At 40.7% G+C, this 15,875-nt stretch overlaps 1 protein-coding gene across 5 annotated transcripts in view; it reads left to right on the plus strand.

Moving 5' to 3' along the window:
- Positions 1-15,875, plus strand: part of tns2a (tensin 2a) — a 53,966-nt gene that overhangs the window by 24,949 nt on the left and 13,142 nt on the right. For 3 of the 5 annotated variants that reach the window (XM_067591461.1, XM_067591457.1, XM_067591459.1), the window contains exons 4-13: positions 6,798-6,836; positions 7,350-7,391; positions 8,584-8,633; positions 9,145-9,328; positions 9,669-9,719; positions 9,833-9,955; positions 11,304-11,368; positions 11,822-11,905; positions 13,617-13,729; positions 15,443-15,503. In XM_067591461.1, the coding sequence (XP_067447562.1) occupies positions 6,798-6,836; positions 7,350-7,391; positions 8,584-8,633; positions 9,145-9,328; positions 9,669-9,719; positions 9,833-9,955; positions 11,304-11,368; positions 11,822-11,905; positions 13,617-13,729; positions 15,443-15,503 (812 nt within the window). The remainder of the gene's footprint in view (positions 1-6,797; positions 6,837-7,349; positions 7,392-8,583; positions 8,634-9,144; positions 9,329-9,668; positions 9,720-9,832; positions 9,956-11,303; positions 11,369-11,821; positions 11,906-13,616; positions 13,730-15,442; positions 15,504-15,875) is intronic. The other 2 variants (XM_067591456.1, XM_067591458.1) reach the window with 2 other exon arrangements.

The following is a 15,875-nucleotide window of genomic DNA, read 5'->3' on the forward strand; positions in this document are numbered from 1 at the left end:
AGCGACACAGATGGATGATGAACTGCCAGTGTGCCTCTGCCCTCATATACACTTGTCCGTTTACATCGCAGTGTTACGATTCACCAGGCATTTGTCAGACAATTTCACAGCCTTAAATTGATATCGTACAGTCTGACACGGTTTGCCACCAAGATTTAATTCCACCCATCTCGCACAGTATGACAAGCAGTAAACATATACACACAATCGTCGTTGTCGCACTGTCTGAAAGTCCTCTTACTTTGAAAAACAGAATGCTACACATGGTGGGGCAAGAGCAAAGGTAGTATTTTCCACCCACGTACAATCATAGGGATTTAGTCAACAGGTATGTGAAATTAAACAGAGCATGTGATTGCCGAGCACTTCAATTTGAACAAATTGGTATGAAAAAAACCTTCCTGCTGCTTCTTTAGCTCCCTTTTAAAATGATTTCAATTGGCTCAGACAGCTTTTAACATACATTCCTTTCACCGTTCATCTATTTGGAATTTGAGGCATGACAGGAAACAGGTGTAAGAAATAAAGATATCTACCAGATTGCTTACACTCTTTACAAGCATGAGTCATGTTGCCTTAAGTGTAGTATAGGGTTCTCTGAAGGCGTAGTTAGTATCTTTGGTACATTAACCAGAACCCATGTTTGAGAGGAGGCAGCTGTTATTATAACATGTCTTAACATTCAAGCAGTCTGACCGGTCAAATGAGCACGGCAGTAGCTGGTGAGCTTGCTTTGTCCTTTATTTTTGTAATCTGTACTATTTAGCGGTGTCTGTTGTCTGTTGGGGCTTCATTGATGCTGACATAAGTGTTGCATCACCTTTGTTCTCTCAATCAGAGAAAGAATTGGACATAGGACATCACTGTGCCTTTTTCACCGCAGTCTCTCTGATGATGTCGACGATGAAAGCACACGAGGTCACGGCCAGCCAATTGGTTACAGTTTTCATCAGTGGGCTCTGACTGGCTCTCCCAAGGGAGTTTAAGGAATGGAGAGGCTATTAGGACTAAGGCTAACCATCAAAGGAAGTGCTGCATGAGTGCTGTGTTCATGTGTAACCAAGGAGCAGATATGGTTCAACCAGCGTCGGGACTGCTACCTATATGCTCACAGATATAGTGACTATCATGTCTTAGTACCGGCTCTCAGTGCAGCTATGAATTCTTGCTGCAAGGATGTAGGACGCAATATGAAGCTAGAGTCAGCAGGCGGTTAGCTTAGATTAGCATTGGCCAGAAGCAAGAATACAGCAAGCCTGTCTCAGTGCAAAGCTTAATATGCACCTACCAACAGATGTTACTAACCAAGATGTTATATGTGTGTCATCCGTACGAAAACATAAAACGGAACAATGAGAAGTTGTGGTTTTACAGGGAGTGCTGGAACTTTTCCTTTGCCAGGCCAGCTAAGCACTTAATTAACAAGCTAACTGTTATTACTATGAGTCAGTTGCGTTTTTAAAAGTCAGCAACAGCCTTACCTTTATACTCAATATTTCCATTTATGCTGTCCAATCCAACATGCTTCCACAAATTACGTTTCAGACAGCTCCTCTTTTTATTTATCATAATCCGTATTCTCACACATACACTGGATCACGCTCAAACACACTGTCGCAGGCCCCCACAAACATTGTACTCACATACCCGTTTCCATACTAATAACATACCAAGGCTGCTACCTCACCCCCTAGTTATCCCTCCCTGAGCCCACAGCTCTTAAGCCATGCATTTAGGAGAGAGCTGTGCATTATCCATTAGCTATGCTCCTTCTGGCTTTGATGGATCAAAGAGCATGTAAAGAGCTGGAGGAGCAAGGGCCGTTGCAGCAAAACAAAATGAACTGAGAGGAAGAGGACAGAGGGCTGGCAGAGGAAAGAAATGGGGGGGGGGAATACAGAAAGGTGGGAGGGGTGGGGTGTTATGGGGGTCAGGGCTCTGAGTGTCGCCAGCTGGACCCACCTGAGAGGAGGCAGCGAAGGGGAAGGGAGGGGCAGTGTTTTACTGAGAGAGAAGGAGAGGCTAAAGGAAACATGTGCAGGATAGAATGTGCAGAGAAGAAGAAGAATACCAAAACAGAGGAAAGATGCATATTGATATGAGTCATTTTTTATCATATTTGTTATGCTGAAGTATACTATTACTTCTCTCAAGCTAGTTTAGTGTTTACTTTGCCATTTTTGAAGATCATTTCAGGCATGTAACCAACACTTGTATCCACAGCAAGTTAAAACAAGCTAGCTGTGGTGGGTCTTTGTCTATTTCAGGGATATTTGGTTACTGATGGACAGGAAGGATCAAACCTGTGACCTTCTAGTTTTAAGACACTTCAAGACCAGCACCATGAAGACGTAAGAGCAACAGTGGAGGTTCAAAAGAAAGGCTGAAAACAAGGTTGGAAGTGGGAAAGGTGAGAGGAAGGCAAACAGGAAGGGTTTTTGTTAGAAACAGATTAGAGAAGAAAAGGAAGGGGAGAAAGAGGAAGGAAGTATCAGGAAGAAAATGAGAAGAAGAGTGGAAGAGAGAAAATAGAGAAGGAGAGGATAAACAAAGGAAGAGAAGGGGTGATTAGGAGAAATTAGAGTGATGGACACAACAAGAAGGAAGAGGTTAAAAGTAGAGGGAGAGGGGAAGAGGTAAGAAAGGTAGGGAAAGTACAGAGGAAGAGAGACAAGAGAGATAAGGACAAAAAGAAGAAGGAGGAAGTAGAAAGTACAAAATTTGATATAACAGCAGAGTAGGAAAAGCCCACGAGAGAAAGCAAATGCAGAGAGAGAAGTGAAGAGGGATGCAAAATGGAGGGACAGATGGAAGAAATGGGGGAGAAATTAAGTAACAACTAGAGAATAGACAAGATGAGGGGGAAAGGAGGCAAGAGGGATAGAAAGAGAGGGAAAGAGAGAAATGGGTGGAGGTCTATTAGCAGGAAGTTTGTGCGTAAATGTTGGCCTGGGGAGATGGAATCTGGTGTGGTGTGTTTGTTCTGGCTTAGCAGCCGCCCTCTGCAGGCCCCTTCACTGGGCACCGGGAGAGAGAGAAGAGGAATTAACAGAGGAGAGGGAAAGATTAGAAATGAGAGAAATCATTTCTTATATTTGATACATGCAGGATAAAAGGTGAATAAAGGGTGAAACTGATGAACCAGGACCCGGGTAAAGCCTGATCCATGCTGCAGGGTACACGGTCAAAACTGGGTAACTGTAGTCATAACAACTTGAAATTCGAAACAATGTGGACTATACTTGGCTCTTTCCAGTATTGGCTGAGCGAGGAGAAACTGGAACCAGTGGGTGACTCCAGAAGGTTTTGATTTTTCTTTTTAGAAGCTAGATGGATTGCTGCATTTTCCAACAATACCACCAAATTTCATCATGAGTTCTGTGGCATGGCTTTCATTGAACATCAAGCCCCACGAAGCAAGAATGAGGCGTTTGCAGACCCGGTAACAAATAGTACTTACCAAACCTCCCACTTTTCCCAGGACTCTCCCGATTTACATTGTCCTTACTTGGTGATCTCCTTGGTCATCAATTCTTCAGTAATTCCACTTGTACGCAGCACACTCACTGAAAAATATACTTCTTTTATCATCACAGGCCCTAAAGTACGTATACAGTTTTAAATATCCTGATTAAGTGATGTAGATCTTACAGACTGAGAAAAAAGTTGGCCAATATGGGTTGAACTTGATGTTCAAATGAAAGGATAAAAAGTGATAGTAATGTTCTGTGAACAAAATATTTTGATGAATGATGAAGGTGAAGTTACGGCGCTGCATTTTTGTGGTTATGCAACATCACTAGACTGATACGGTAGGTGAATCTTCTCCTGGCTTGAGTGTATTTAAGGTGTTTAATTAGAGGGAAGCCAAAGATAAGGAGCTTGGTGTGGGGGGAAAGTAAGACACTGAAGGAAGTAAGATAAATGGATGGAAAAATGCTGAGCAGGCTCAGTTGACTTTGATTTTGAATTAAGATGGCCAGAGGTTAAAGTGATTCTGAGGGCTTGACTATGAAGATGATGTGAATCATATGGTCTAGCCTTCACATTCACCAGATCTCAACAAAACCTCACTAAGACAATAAGTTGTTTTGTTGTTCATTTTTCCGTTAGATTGTCACCCAACTAGAGCTGAAGGTTTTTCCCTGATTCATAAAACAATGTTCATTGTAAATATCTGATGTTATTCTTTCATATTGGTAGAACCTTTTAAAAGTACAATATCTGTACTTGTGGTAAAACATGACCTGAACCATACAGAATTGTATGGTCCTCTGTTTTTCAGCATAACCTCTCACCAGTTTCACATCAGAATGGTTGTATGAGAGCTGACCTGTTGTTGCTGTTTTCAGTGGCAGGGAACAAATATGCTTTGCATGCAGTAATTTCAACATGTTAGGTTTGTGGTTTGAGGAATGAGAGCATTGTTCTTGGGCGTTTAGTAAAGTTCAGGCGTCTTCTGGGCTTGATGCTCCACGTGTTGAATGCTGCTCTGCAATGAGCCGTACTGCTCTGATTTGGGATAAAGGTACATGTCTGATAAAAACCTGCACTCAGCTTCCCTCACTTATAAAAAAAATATTTTGTCACAGCTGAACTGAAAGCCAAAGATGGAAAATCCAGTTTTATTAGTGAAATATTGTGAATTTAAAGTCATTTTCTATGACAGTTGCATAAAAAGTTAATGAGGTTTGGAGAAGGCGCCTGTGTGTCAGTACATATGATAATCTACAGTATGTGACTGCATGCACACACAAATAAACAAGCACATACTTGCTCTGAAGTCCTGGTGTTCAACCCTACACCCAACTATAGATGTGCTGCATATTCAGTTTCTCCAAAAACAACAGTGTCCTTCAAGAAGACACTCAACACCCATCTGCTCACTGTTACAAGCTGCTCTGCACAAAGATTTCGACTAAATGCCTGAAAGATGGAAAGGCTGGCAGTTACGCTGGATCTTCCCAGAATGACACAGACGACAGTAGAAGAGAAAAAGACATATCTTTCCTCGGAATGGAGGAGTCAAAGATTAAAGAGAGGGAAAGAGGTTTTTGATGAACAGGAAGGAGGTAATTCATGCCATGGTTGTTCAAAACTGAGTCGTTAAGCAGAATGACAGAAGTAGGATACAGGATGTAAAGTTCTGCGAGGGCCTCGTAATCAGGTCATGCAACATTTAAGGAGCATGAACCCAACTGAAAGACATGTTTTTATCACGGCAGATGAGTTTCTTATGTCGCTGCAGTCAAACTCACTGTCTTTTTAAACAGGGACTTTTAGACTTACTCTGATCCAGTCAGAGAGAATTAATAGAAATCAGAGCCTGACCCAGCCCAAACCTATCTGGTCATGAATTAGGTTGTGGATAAAAAAAAAAACCACAACACAGATTTGAGATTAATTTTCCTACAGAGATGGAAAAAAAACATGAATTCTCAGACTGAGTCATACAGGAATAGTGTCCAGTTAGTCATCTGGTAACCGATTCTCAACCTTTGACTCCAGCCACACAAGACCTGTCTCGATTTAGCTCGTTATCTGTTCCTCCGTCTTCCTGTTGATGTCTTTAGTTACGTATGAGCAACAATAAGTGACTAAGCTTGATGCTCAAGAAAAGAAGGAAAGAAAGATCAACGCAACCTCTACAACAACACACACACACACTGCGGTGACACACCCCCAGGTTCAGGGCCTGTGTAACTTCCTTTTTGTGCACAATGAGATATACACAAGCCCTTGCCCTTTTCCTGTATCCAAATAAACAGTCCCAAAAAGGGCTATGTTGCGGGAACACTGCTTTGTATTTGTGTGTGTGTGTGTGTGTGTGTGCGTGTGTCCGAGTGTTGCGTGAGTTACGTAAGCATGAATGTGGCCCTTAGCCTCCTTCATTAGGGCTGCTGTTCAGCTCCTGCTTCCTTTGGTCACAGTTCAATGACCTGTAGGCCCATAACAGACATGGGAATCGGATGTGTCATTCTCTGTATGTATATGTTTCTGTCTCAGCGCTCCTCCAGCTGTGTGTTTGGCTTCACATCTGCGCATACTTTACATTTTGTCAACATGCTCTCAAACGTCAGCTGTAGTTGTATTTATTTGGCACTTGAGTGCATCGAAGTAGTTTGGCGGACACTGTTTGTGTTCAATCCGTCATTAATGGAGCGCTTAAAAAATGTCGTTCTCTCTATGCATGTAAATTTTAAATACCTGTTTGCACAGAAGGAGGATTTTGTTTCCCGTCATTCACATTTTTAGTGCATTATGAAGAGAAAAACCTGTTTCATTGTTCTCTAATTGTTTAAAGGATAAAAATGATTAGCTACAGTACTTTATTTGTCAGATTTTGTGGATATTTTGGCCTTGTAGTATGAGTGCATTTTGGGAAATACGCTTACTTGCTTTCTTGCCAAGCATTAAATGACATCATTGATACACTCATACGTGTTTATTAGATATGAAGTGACAGCCAGGAGACGGTTAGCTTTGCTTAGTATAAAGACTGGAAGCAGGGGGATATAGCTAGCCTGTCTCTATTCATAGATAAAAACAAAAAGAGCAGACCAATGAACACCTCTAAAGCTCACAAATAGTTTTTTTATTTGTGGATTTTTTGGTCTTTATCTTACTGTCTGAGGAAGCATTTGCTCTTAATCATCTCGGAGCGGTGACCCTGCCCTTTGTCCTGAAGCAAAAAGGATGTTTCTTTTTTTCTTTTTTCTTTTTTTTTTTTTTTAAATGTGTTTGTGCAAGTGTGATTCCGTCCTGTATTCAGATGTGGCTGTCTTTGTGTGTTCCAGGTGACCTCGGCGTGCATCCCAGCTCCCTCCAATGATCTGGTAAGTCTCCTTCGTTTACTCATATCTTTTCCTCAAAAGACTAGTTTCTCCCTCTTTGTCTATCCTTAGTTACAAGGTATGGCTTTCCAAAACCACCGTATGGTTTCCTCCTGCTGAATTCCTTTTGGGAAGTCGAGCCCTCAGCCCAGTTTGAGCTCGGTTCATTCCTGGAGCACTGCAGGATTCCAGTCCTGAAGAAAAAAAAAATGTTGATGTTGCTATAGGAAGTAGTGATGTTTATCCATTAGAGAGTCTGTTTGTTTAATTAACTCTCCTTTCCTTCCTCTGTATCCTCCTCCTCTTCTCTCCTCCTTTTCTCCTTTATCCTTCTTCCTCTCTCTCACCTCTTTTCAACCTCTTCCCTTTACCCTACTTCCTCTTATCAATCATTCTTTTTGTTCCTCATCCTTCTTTCTCTCCCACCCGCCTGCCTCCTTTCTTTAAAATCCCCCTCTCCTATCTCCCGTCTTCCCTTTTTCCTTTATGTTTTCACCCCTCTTTCTTTGCATCCAGCAGCGTAGAGGGACCGCTCCTTCTCGACACATCCAACACCTGGTGAGCACACTTTAACCTCCGTCTTCTCTCCCGGGCTTCCTCATGCTCACCCTTATACTTTGTCCCTGCAGCTTCCCTTTTCCTCTGTATTTCCCCCCATAGTGTCATGTTATCTTGGAAATTTCCCAAACTGTCAGGGTTGAACTATTTGCGGCTTCATTGAATTTGATTTAGCGCATACTAAACAAACCAAAGTGAGAACAATGCCAGATACGTTATGAGTCACTGTGAAAATAAGGAACAATCCCTTAAGACAAGTTTGTCAAGGATTTGTCCCCTCCGGAGCTTGAATGCATGCTGCAGATTTAATGACTGCCTACTAAATCATGAGATATCTATGTTGTTATTTTAGCCTGACGACGGCACGAAAATATCGTAGCGTCACAAATGGAAAGGGTTCACGTGAAGGTGCTTGGGGGCACGAGGGGCAACAAACAAACAAAGTTAGGAAGCATTTTTGTTTGTTTCATTTGAGTGAATTTGTGTCTGGTATCCAGTTTTCATGATACATCCGTGGTTGCCATCTCAGCTAACATTTGCTAATTAGCACTAAATACAAACGCCACTTGTATAACTAACAAGATCGCTCTAATACTAATGCAGAATTTATTCAGAAACCAAAATGTCATGTTATGGACAAGATCAACTTGCCTCTTTTGCAGTTTTAACTCTCAGTTTTCATTTGCACAACAGAAACTAACTAGAAACATGCATGAAAGGAAACATTGAGTGGACGGGTGTAAAAGAAAGAGCTTGGGATCCCCTGGTCGGACAAAAATACTGTATGTCAAAAATCATTTTGGGGCCCCCTCTCTTATCCTGTAAAATATTTATTTTAAATATTCTGACGACTCATCTTGAACTCAAGACATCTAGTTAACCCTGCCCAACATGTAAATCAACACTCTACTGTTAGCCAGTGAGCAGTAGTAGCTAGCAGAGAGATATCATGGGTCAGAGACTTTGTTTACATTTTCAAAAGAGTATGTTTCATCCTCATCCTCCTCTTCCTGATCAAAGCAGGTGAGGCAGGTGTGGGTGGAGGCCTTGTCAGATGCTCTGACTTCTATTTCACTGTGACCTGACGGCGGTGTCGGAGGAAAGCTGCGTTGGACCGATGGATAGCCTGACTGGCCAGCTGACTGATTATTAATTATTAATTATTATTAACTGCATTTTGTTTTTTCCACAGGGGTCCACCAAGTCTCTGACCTATACCAAACAGAGAAACACCCTGCCAAGGTAAAAGTCATCCCATTCATTTTATGTACAACAAAAGATTATTGAAGCTGCTTTCTTCCAAAGAGTAATTTTCTGTAGGACTCATTCAATACAAATAATGTCTGTGGGTTTCCACGTCAGCACTGCTCTACACTCTAATCAGTGTCCTCTTTGTCTCTGCCTTCTTTCACTTGTTCCTCAGACTAATCACCATCTCTCCTTCATTCTTTCCGCAAGGTTTACTGTCAACCATGTGATGGAGCAAGTTGGCTTTTGATCTGACCCACATGTCACACTCAGTATCCAGTTTCTCTCTTTTCCTTTTTTCCTTCCTCTCTTTCTCTTTGTCCATCCAGCCAGGGGTTTCATTGAACTGTTTGAAGGAGCACATTCATGTCGAGCTGCCACAAACAACCTGTAGTAACGCTCACATCTTGACCCATGTCCACCTCTCTCTCTCTCTCTCTCTCTCTCTCTCTCTCTCTGTGCGTCTCCTCTGCATGACCACCCGACCCCTGCTCTGTTCCTCCAGGAGCTTCAGTGTGGACCGTGTGATGGAGCGAGTGATGGAGCGCCATTACGACTTTGACCTGACTTACATCACGGAGAGGATCATCTCTGTCTTCTTCCCCCCAAAGCTGGAAGAGCAGCGATACCGGATCAACCTGAAGGAGGTGGCAGCCATGCTCAAGTCCAAACATCAAGACAAATTCCTGGTGAGGGAACAAATATACAGTAGTACAGTACAGTACAATAATTACAGTGGCTCTCACAAGAAGTCACATAGTTTGTTTGTGGTATTTCGTGCAGCTGTGATCTTGCCTCCCTCCTCAGAGTATTTGGTTGACTTCAGCTCCAGATGCTTCTTGCACAATAGACAACAATATAGTCACAGAAAATTTGAAGCCACAAAATACAGTTTGAAACCTGAATATTAGCGGTGTATTTGTTTTGTTCTTTGTCACACCCATGACAAAATATCTGAAATGATAACCAGCTGGATACACTGTATGGATGGATGTGATGCAGTGATATTAAACATCTTTTCTGTTCCAGCTCCTGAATCTCTCTGAAAGGCGCCACGATATCACCCGATTAAATCCAAAGGTATAACTTCTTCTCGTAATTCTCGTAACTTGGTGTTGAGAATTCAGTTTGCAGCCTTTAATTAAATCTCCTGAAATCACATGATCCTTTCCTCTGTCTCTGTCCACCAACAGGTTCATGACTTTGGCTGGCCCGACCTCCACGCCCCACCGCTGGATAAGATCTGTGCCATATGTAAGGCCATGGAGACATGGCTGACCTCTGACCCCCAGCACGTGGTGGTCCTGCACTGCAAGGTCAGAGTTCAGGGGGCCGCCGGGGTTTTTCAGACGGAAGCCCGTCTGTTTCCCAGGCTCTGAAACGAGCAGATGTATCAGAATATAGTAATGAGCACATTTTGGAGGATGTAGCAAAACAGCAAAATTGTGTAGTATTGCAAGTTTTTAGAGAATATTGTGAGCATTTTAAAAACATGATTCATGTCGTTACTCTTGAAACAGACCTGTTAATCAATAACATTACCACTGATATTCCTATTACTGTAAAGCAGCATTAATAAGCATTTATTAATGAATTAGCATGAATGCAGTTGGTTGGATTACCAACCCACCATATTATTAATTATTATATAAATAAAAATGATAAACACTGGTCAAAAGGATTTTTCACAAGCATGTTACCCAACATTTTTTTCCATTGACAGCTTATATTCACAGCTTATAAAAACTTCCTCTTGCTTGTACAATATTAATGCAGGAGAAGTGTGTCAGCGACCAGTTTCTCAGCCAAAGCTAATGGAGAGCTCAAGGCACATTGAACGCCATTTAAAATGCAATAAATTTGCCTAATTATTACAGGTAAAACACAACTTTAATAAAGTTTCAGAGTTCACCATATAATTCAATAAACGTTTTATAAATATAAACATCCACACTGTAATGCATCATTTAGTGATCATTTATGTCAACTCAAAATTAACTTTTCCCAGCTGCCAAACAGTGACCAGCTAACACTGAGGGCGACCGAGCTCCCACGGCTTGTCTGGATGTTTTATTTATTGGTTTTGGTCAGGAGAATTTAAATACTAAAACCAGACTACTTCTGTGGTCTGCTGACTTTCCAGGACATTCCAGCTACAGGCAACTCTTTCCCAGCTGCAGATCACGCCAGAGACAGGAATAAACAAGTTTATGTCAATGAAGAATCTTCCATTTAGAGACGCACTCTGCTAAACAAGCTTTAATTTGTGCTCACTGTGTGGAGTTGCAGCCTGTTTACTGGTATCTGGAGGGGTCACATTAGGAATTTGAAGCTGGAATGTCTTTGGAATGTGTCAGGAAGTGCGGAGCACCCGGTGTGAGAAAAAAAAAAAAACCCCAGGGAGCTTTTTAATTTGAACTCACACTGCCTGTCCACATCCCTCTATGTCCCTGCTTAGTCTCCATCTCTCTTGCTCTCTCGCTTTCTGTCTATCTTCCTGTCTCTCTATCAAACCCCCCCCCCCCCGCAGTCAAAACTGTCAGGTCTTGAAAACTGTGAAAATCAGCTGTCTCCATACAAACCACAGTGCCTGGGGATGAAATCAGCACATTACGACTTCATGGTCTTACACCACTTTGCTGTTGTTCTGTCTCCCTCCTACAGGGCAACAAAGGTAAAACAGGCGTGATCATTGCAGCCTACATGCACTACAGCAAGATCTCTGCAGGGTGAGTGTGTGTGTGTGTATGTGTGTGTGTGTGTGTATGAAGCGTCCAAAGCACACCACAGTTTGACATTTTCCTTTTCATCAGAATGTCTGCACATGGAAGACATTAAAGGTTAATGAATGGACGTGCAGAAACATATTGGATTTTACTGCAAATACTTTAAATGTGCATGCCAAATATTACAGCAGTATGTCTAGTGGCTGATGTGTGCTAGTTCAAGTATATGCTGCACAATGATTTCCATTCAGACTTTGTTGATAAGTCATTTGATAAATTAAGCCCTGTGGATTTTGCACAGGAACAGTGGAAACTGGTCTATCCTGTGGCCAGTGCCAGCTGTATCCTCTCCATGTACTTTCTGGGATCTAGAGAGTCTGGTGCAAGTCCCATGATGGGAATTGATGGCTGAAAGCATGTGTGTGTGTCTGTGTGTTTGCATGCATTTATGTGCAGGGCGGACCAGGCTCTCAGTACTCTCGCCATGAGGAAGTTCTGTGAAGATAAGGTGTCCTCTTCCCTCCAGCCGTCCCAAAACAGGTAGAGGCCACGGGATGATCTGAGGGGCAACTGGGAGGGGGTAAAGGGATGAAGGGCTGGGTGAGGGTATCCCACATAAATGCATCCTTCCTGCATCCTGTTAAAGGGAGAAGAAAGAGAAAACAGCTTTTAGCTTCAAGCTCTTCATTTGTAAAACAACTGGATTTGATTAATGTTTAACCTCAGGTAAGAAATTTTGTCATGTCAAAGTAGGAAAAGCACAGGTGTAAATAATAAATTTGCTGAATCCCATTTAGCTGCTTCAGTTTCAAGGTCTTGGTATTGTGTATACTGGCTCACTGTCACATGGTAAACATGGTTTACGGGGATAGAATATCCAATATAATATAGCCGCAGTTCCTGCTAGTCAAGATCTCTGCTTTGAAAAAAGGCTTATGGAACAGTCTCAATAAATGCAAAGATGCTGGTCCTTGAATACAATCAAAAAAATTAAAGTAATGATAAAATGATGATGATAAAGTGAAATAACAGAAAACAAAGAATTAACAGTAAATAAAATCCCAAACATAAGCAATAAAATAATTGAAAACAATTACAACAAATTCCATTAGTTAAGAAAAAGCCATAAGATAAAAAAAATGTTAAAAGATTTGAAATGCAGTGGGCTAGTTTAACTGCATGTCATCATCTTTTTGTTCATTGCAAAAAATGTCCAGTTGACGTAGAAAAGAGAACGTTACGCAACAATACGTTTAAAATGTCAAAGATAATAGTTAAAGAAATAATTCAACATTTTAGGATAAACACTTATTTGCTGAGAATTAGTCGAAAAGATAGATGCAGGGGAAACGGTTAGCTCAGCTCTGTCAATTTTTAAAAAAAACCTATCATTACTTTTAAATTTGACTAATTAACACGTTATATCTAGTTTGTTATGTCCGTACACAAACAGTTACCAATTTCCACTCCAAGCTCACAGTGACTCAGAAGGAAGTCACTGACCCAGCCAATAATGTAACTCCCTGTAAAACCACAACTTGGCTTTTTCACACTTGTGTTCGTGTATGGATTAAACAAATGAGATATAATGTGTTAATCAGTAAAAATAGGTACTAGTAGACATATTTTTTAAACTGGACAGAGCCGAGCTAGCTGCTTCCCCCCTGCTTCCAGTCTTCATGCTAAGCTAAGCTAATTGCCTGCTTGACCAAGTTTCATATTTAGTGTACAAGCATGAATGTGGTGTCAATCGTCTCATCTAACTCTTGGAAAGAAAGCAAGTTTGCTCATTCCCCAAAATATCGAACAATTTTTTTTGATTGCTCTTCTATTTAACAGAAATATACTTTCAGAAATTTCAGACTCACTTATTTACAGTAATCTTATACTGTGATTAACGACATAAAACTAGCGTAAAGAAAAAGATTTGAGAATTGTCCTAAATCAACTTTAGCTGTGACAAACACATGAAATATTTCGTCACCTGACGGGAAGATATTTTAGGTAAACAAGATAATTTTTGCTTTCTTCATACGTCCCTCTCTGTCCTTTTTTGAAGAAACTGTTGTTGCTGGCTATCTGGCAACAGCATCGTCTGTTCCAGGGCTGTTTGCATTTTTCTTCTCTCTTTTAAAGATGTTTGTACATGATCTCAGTCTCCATCTGTTATTCTTATTCGCCATTTTTATCACACTCATATCATAAGCATCTTTCCCACTTTCGTTCTCCCTTCTCTCCCTCTCTCTCTCAGGTATATCTATTACTTTGGGGGCCTTCTGTCTGGGGCGATCAAGATGAACAGCAGCCCACTTTTCCTCCACCAAGTTCTCATCCCGTCACTCCCCAACTTCCAGGGTGAAGGAGGTGTGTGTGTGTGTTACTTGTTTTTAGGCTCATCACATTTATCGGCTTGTTGCTAATGTGTGCGTCTCCATGGGTACATCTCAATTCCCTTATCTGATTGATCCTTGATCTGATCCGCCATTATGAAGGATGTTCCAATGCTCTCACTGGGCCTCATGCAAGAAGCAGTTGTATGAACAGATGTGTTCTTAAGAGGCATGTATGAGTGATTTAAGAACATTTGTGGCATTCATCAATTTTCTCATACTGAGAATTTTCTCTTGGGTACGTATGAAATTTACGAGTGGTCCAGACCTGTCGTACAAGTCATGAATAGATCATCTCTGCATGTCTTCACAGGGAAGAAACACTTATATACGATTATAACGGCCTCATTTGAATAAATTTGGAGTTTAAATATGATACTGAAATTAACTAAAATAAAATATATAACTAAAACAAACATTTTTACATTATCATGGCTGCCAATTTCCTGCGAGATTTTTTAAATTTTATAATTTTTATGATCATATTTTGGCACAGCAACTTCTACATTTCAGTAGTTGTTATGAAACTCACTCCGACAGCTGCTTCTGTGTCTCTCTGCATGTCTCTGTCCAGTGTCATCTTCTATTGCAGCTAACAGTGTAACATCACCTGTAATATTCTCTCCTCTAATATCTCTGTGACTGTCATATGACTGTCTGCCATCACGGACCAATTTGTTTTAGAAAGACATTTATTTTTTTAGCATCTAACTTCATGCCAAAGCATTCCCTCTTTATTTCTGTCACAGTACAGAAATCTGTGAGTGATTGGACACTGCAGTTTAATACTGAGAGAAATAACAGAACCAACATAGGTTTGATATCACACCCAAGTTTTAGATTTCATTTGTTTCTGCATCAACATCTCATTGAAAAATAGTGGATTAGTAATATTTCCCTCTTTTATCCGGCAGAGTCTGTTGTCCTTCATATATTTTAATCATCTGTCAGCATAATTTCCTTTAATTTTATATGATGCTGAAAAATATTTAAAGAATGTCCGCTTTATCTAAAACATTTAGGATCCTAAATGGTTTCTACAAATCATGAGGCATTCATAACCTGAATTATTAAATAACTAATTTACAAACTAAATATTTATAAATAAATAGTTATAAGTCCACATACAAACTGTGGCCAGACGGATGTGTACACAGTAAAAATAACATGTGGATGTCTGTCAAGCAGTTAATTTTAAGGGGAAGCATCAATTTAAAAAAACTTATAGCGGTGGCTGTAGTAACTGTACTTTTATTATCAATATTATAATATTATTGGGCATTACACCATAAAATGTCACAATGTGCAAATACAAAGTCTAAGGCAGCAAAAGACATCTTCATTCATGAAAAACATGATTCCTTAAGTTGTCCCTTACTTGCGTCTTTAGTGGGAGGGAAACTTGTACAGAAGTCTGGGCCAAAGACTGCGTCTGTACACTGTGTGTGATGTGATATTTGTGTTGATGTGATGCTCTAACATGCTTTCCTCCTGAATCACAGCAGTTTTACCCACTGCACAACTCATAGACGGTCACATTCACCCTCCACCCACACACACACTCATGTGTTTATTTTTAATCTAATGATCAAGTCCAGAAGGAGGGGTGGCAGTCAGCACATTCCTCTGTCTTCATGTTGATAATGCTCGCTATGTCTAAATTTCTCCCTCGTCTCTCTCTCCTCAGGTTACTACCCTTTCCTGAAGATCTACCAGTCCATGCAGTTGGTCTACACTTCAGGCATATAGTGAGTCTCTCTTGCTGTCATATGGCCAAATGATTGCACAGATAAGCCAGAGCGTATTTGTTGGCTTAAGGGTGTTTTCTTTCATGAGCTGAGGTTTCAACATCATCACAGTGTTATTAAAGAGACAGGAGTGAAGAGAATTACCCAAAAGAAATCATGTTTTTCAATCCAGCTTTTAACTCTTATCTTGCAGCTTTATTGTTTTAACATGCCTTTCTATGTTAATAAATGGGAGTATAGCCATCATCACCTCAATAATACCAAAATATGTGACCCAGCACCTTGAATTTAGGTTTTTTCAAATTTAAACATAATCAAAATAATGCTTAAATCAATCATTTAAACAAAATCATCATGATTATACAGTCACAA

This window comes from Thunnus thynnus, chromosome 6 (genome assembly GCF_963924715.1).
Source record: "Thunnus thynnus chromosome 6, fThuThy2.1, whole genome shotgun sequence".
In the NCBI taxonomy this organism is placed as follows: domain Eukaryota; kingdom Metazoa; phylum Chordata; class Actinopteri; order Scombriformes; family Scombridae; genus Thunnus; species Thunnus thynnus.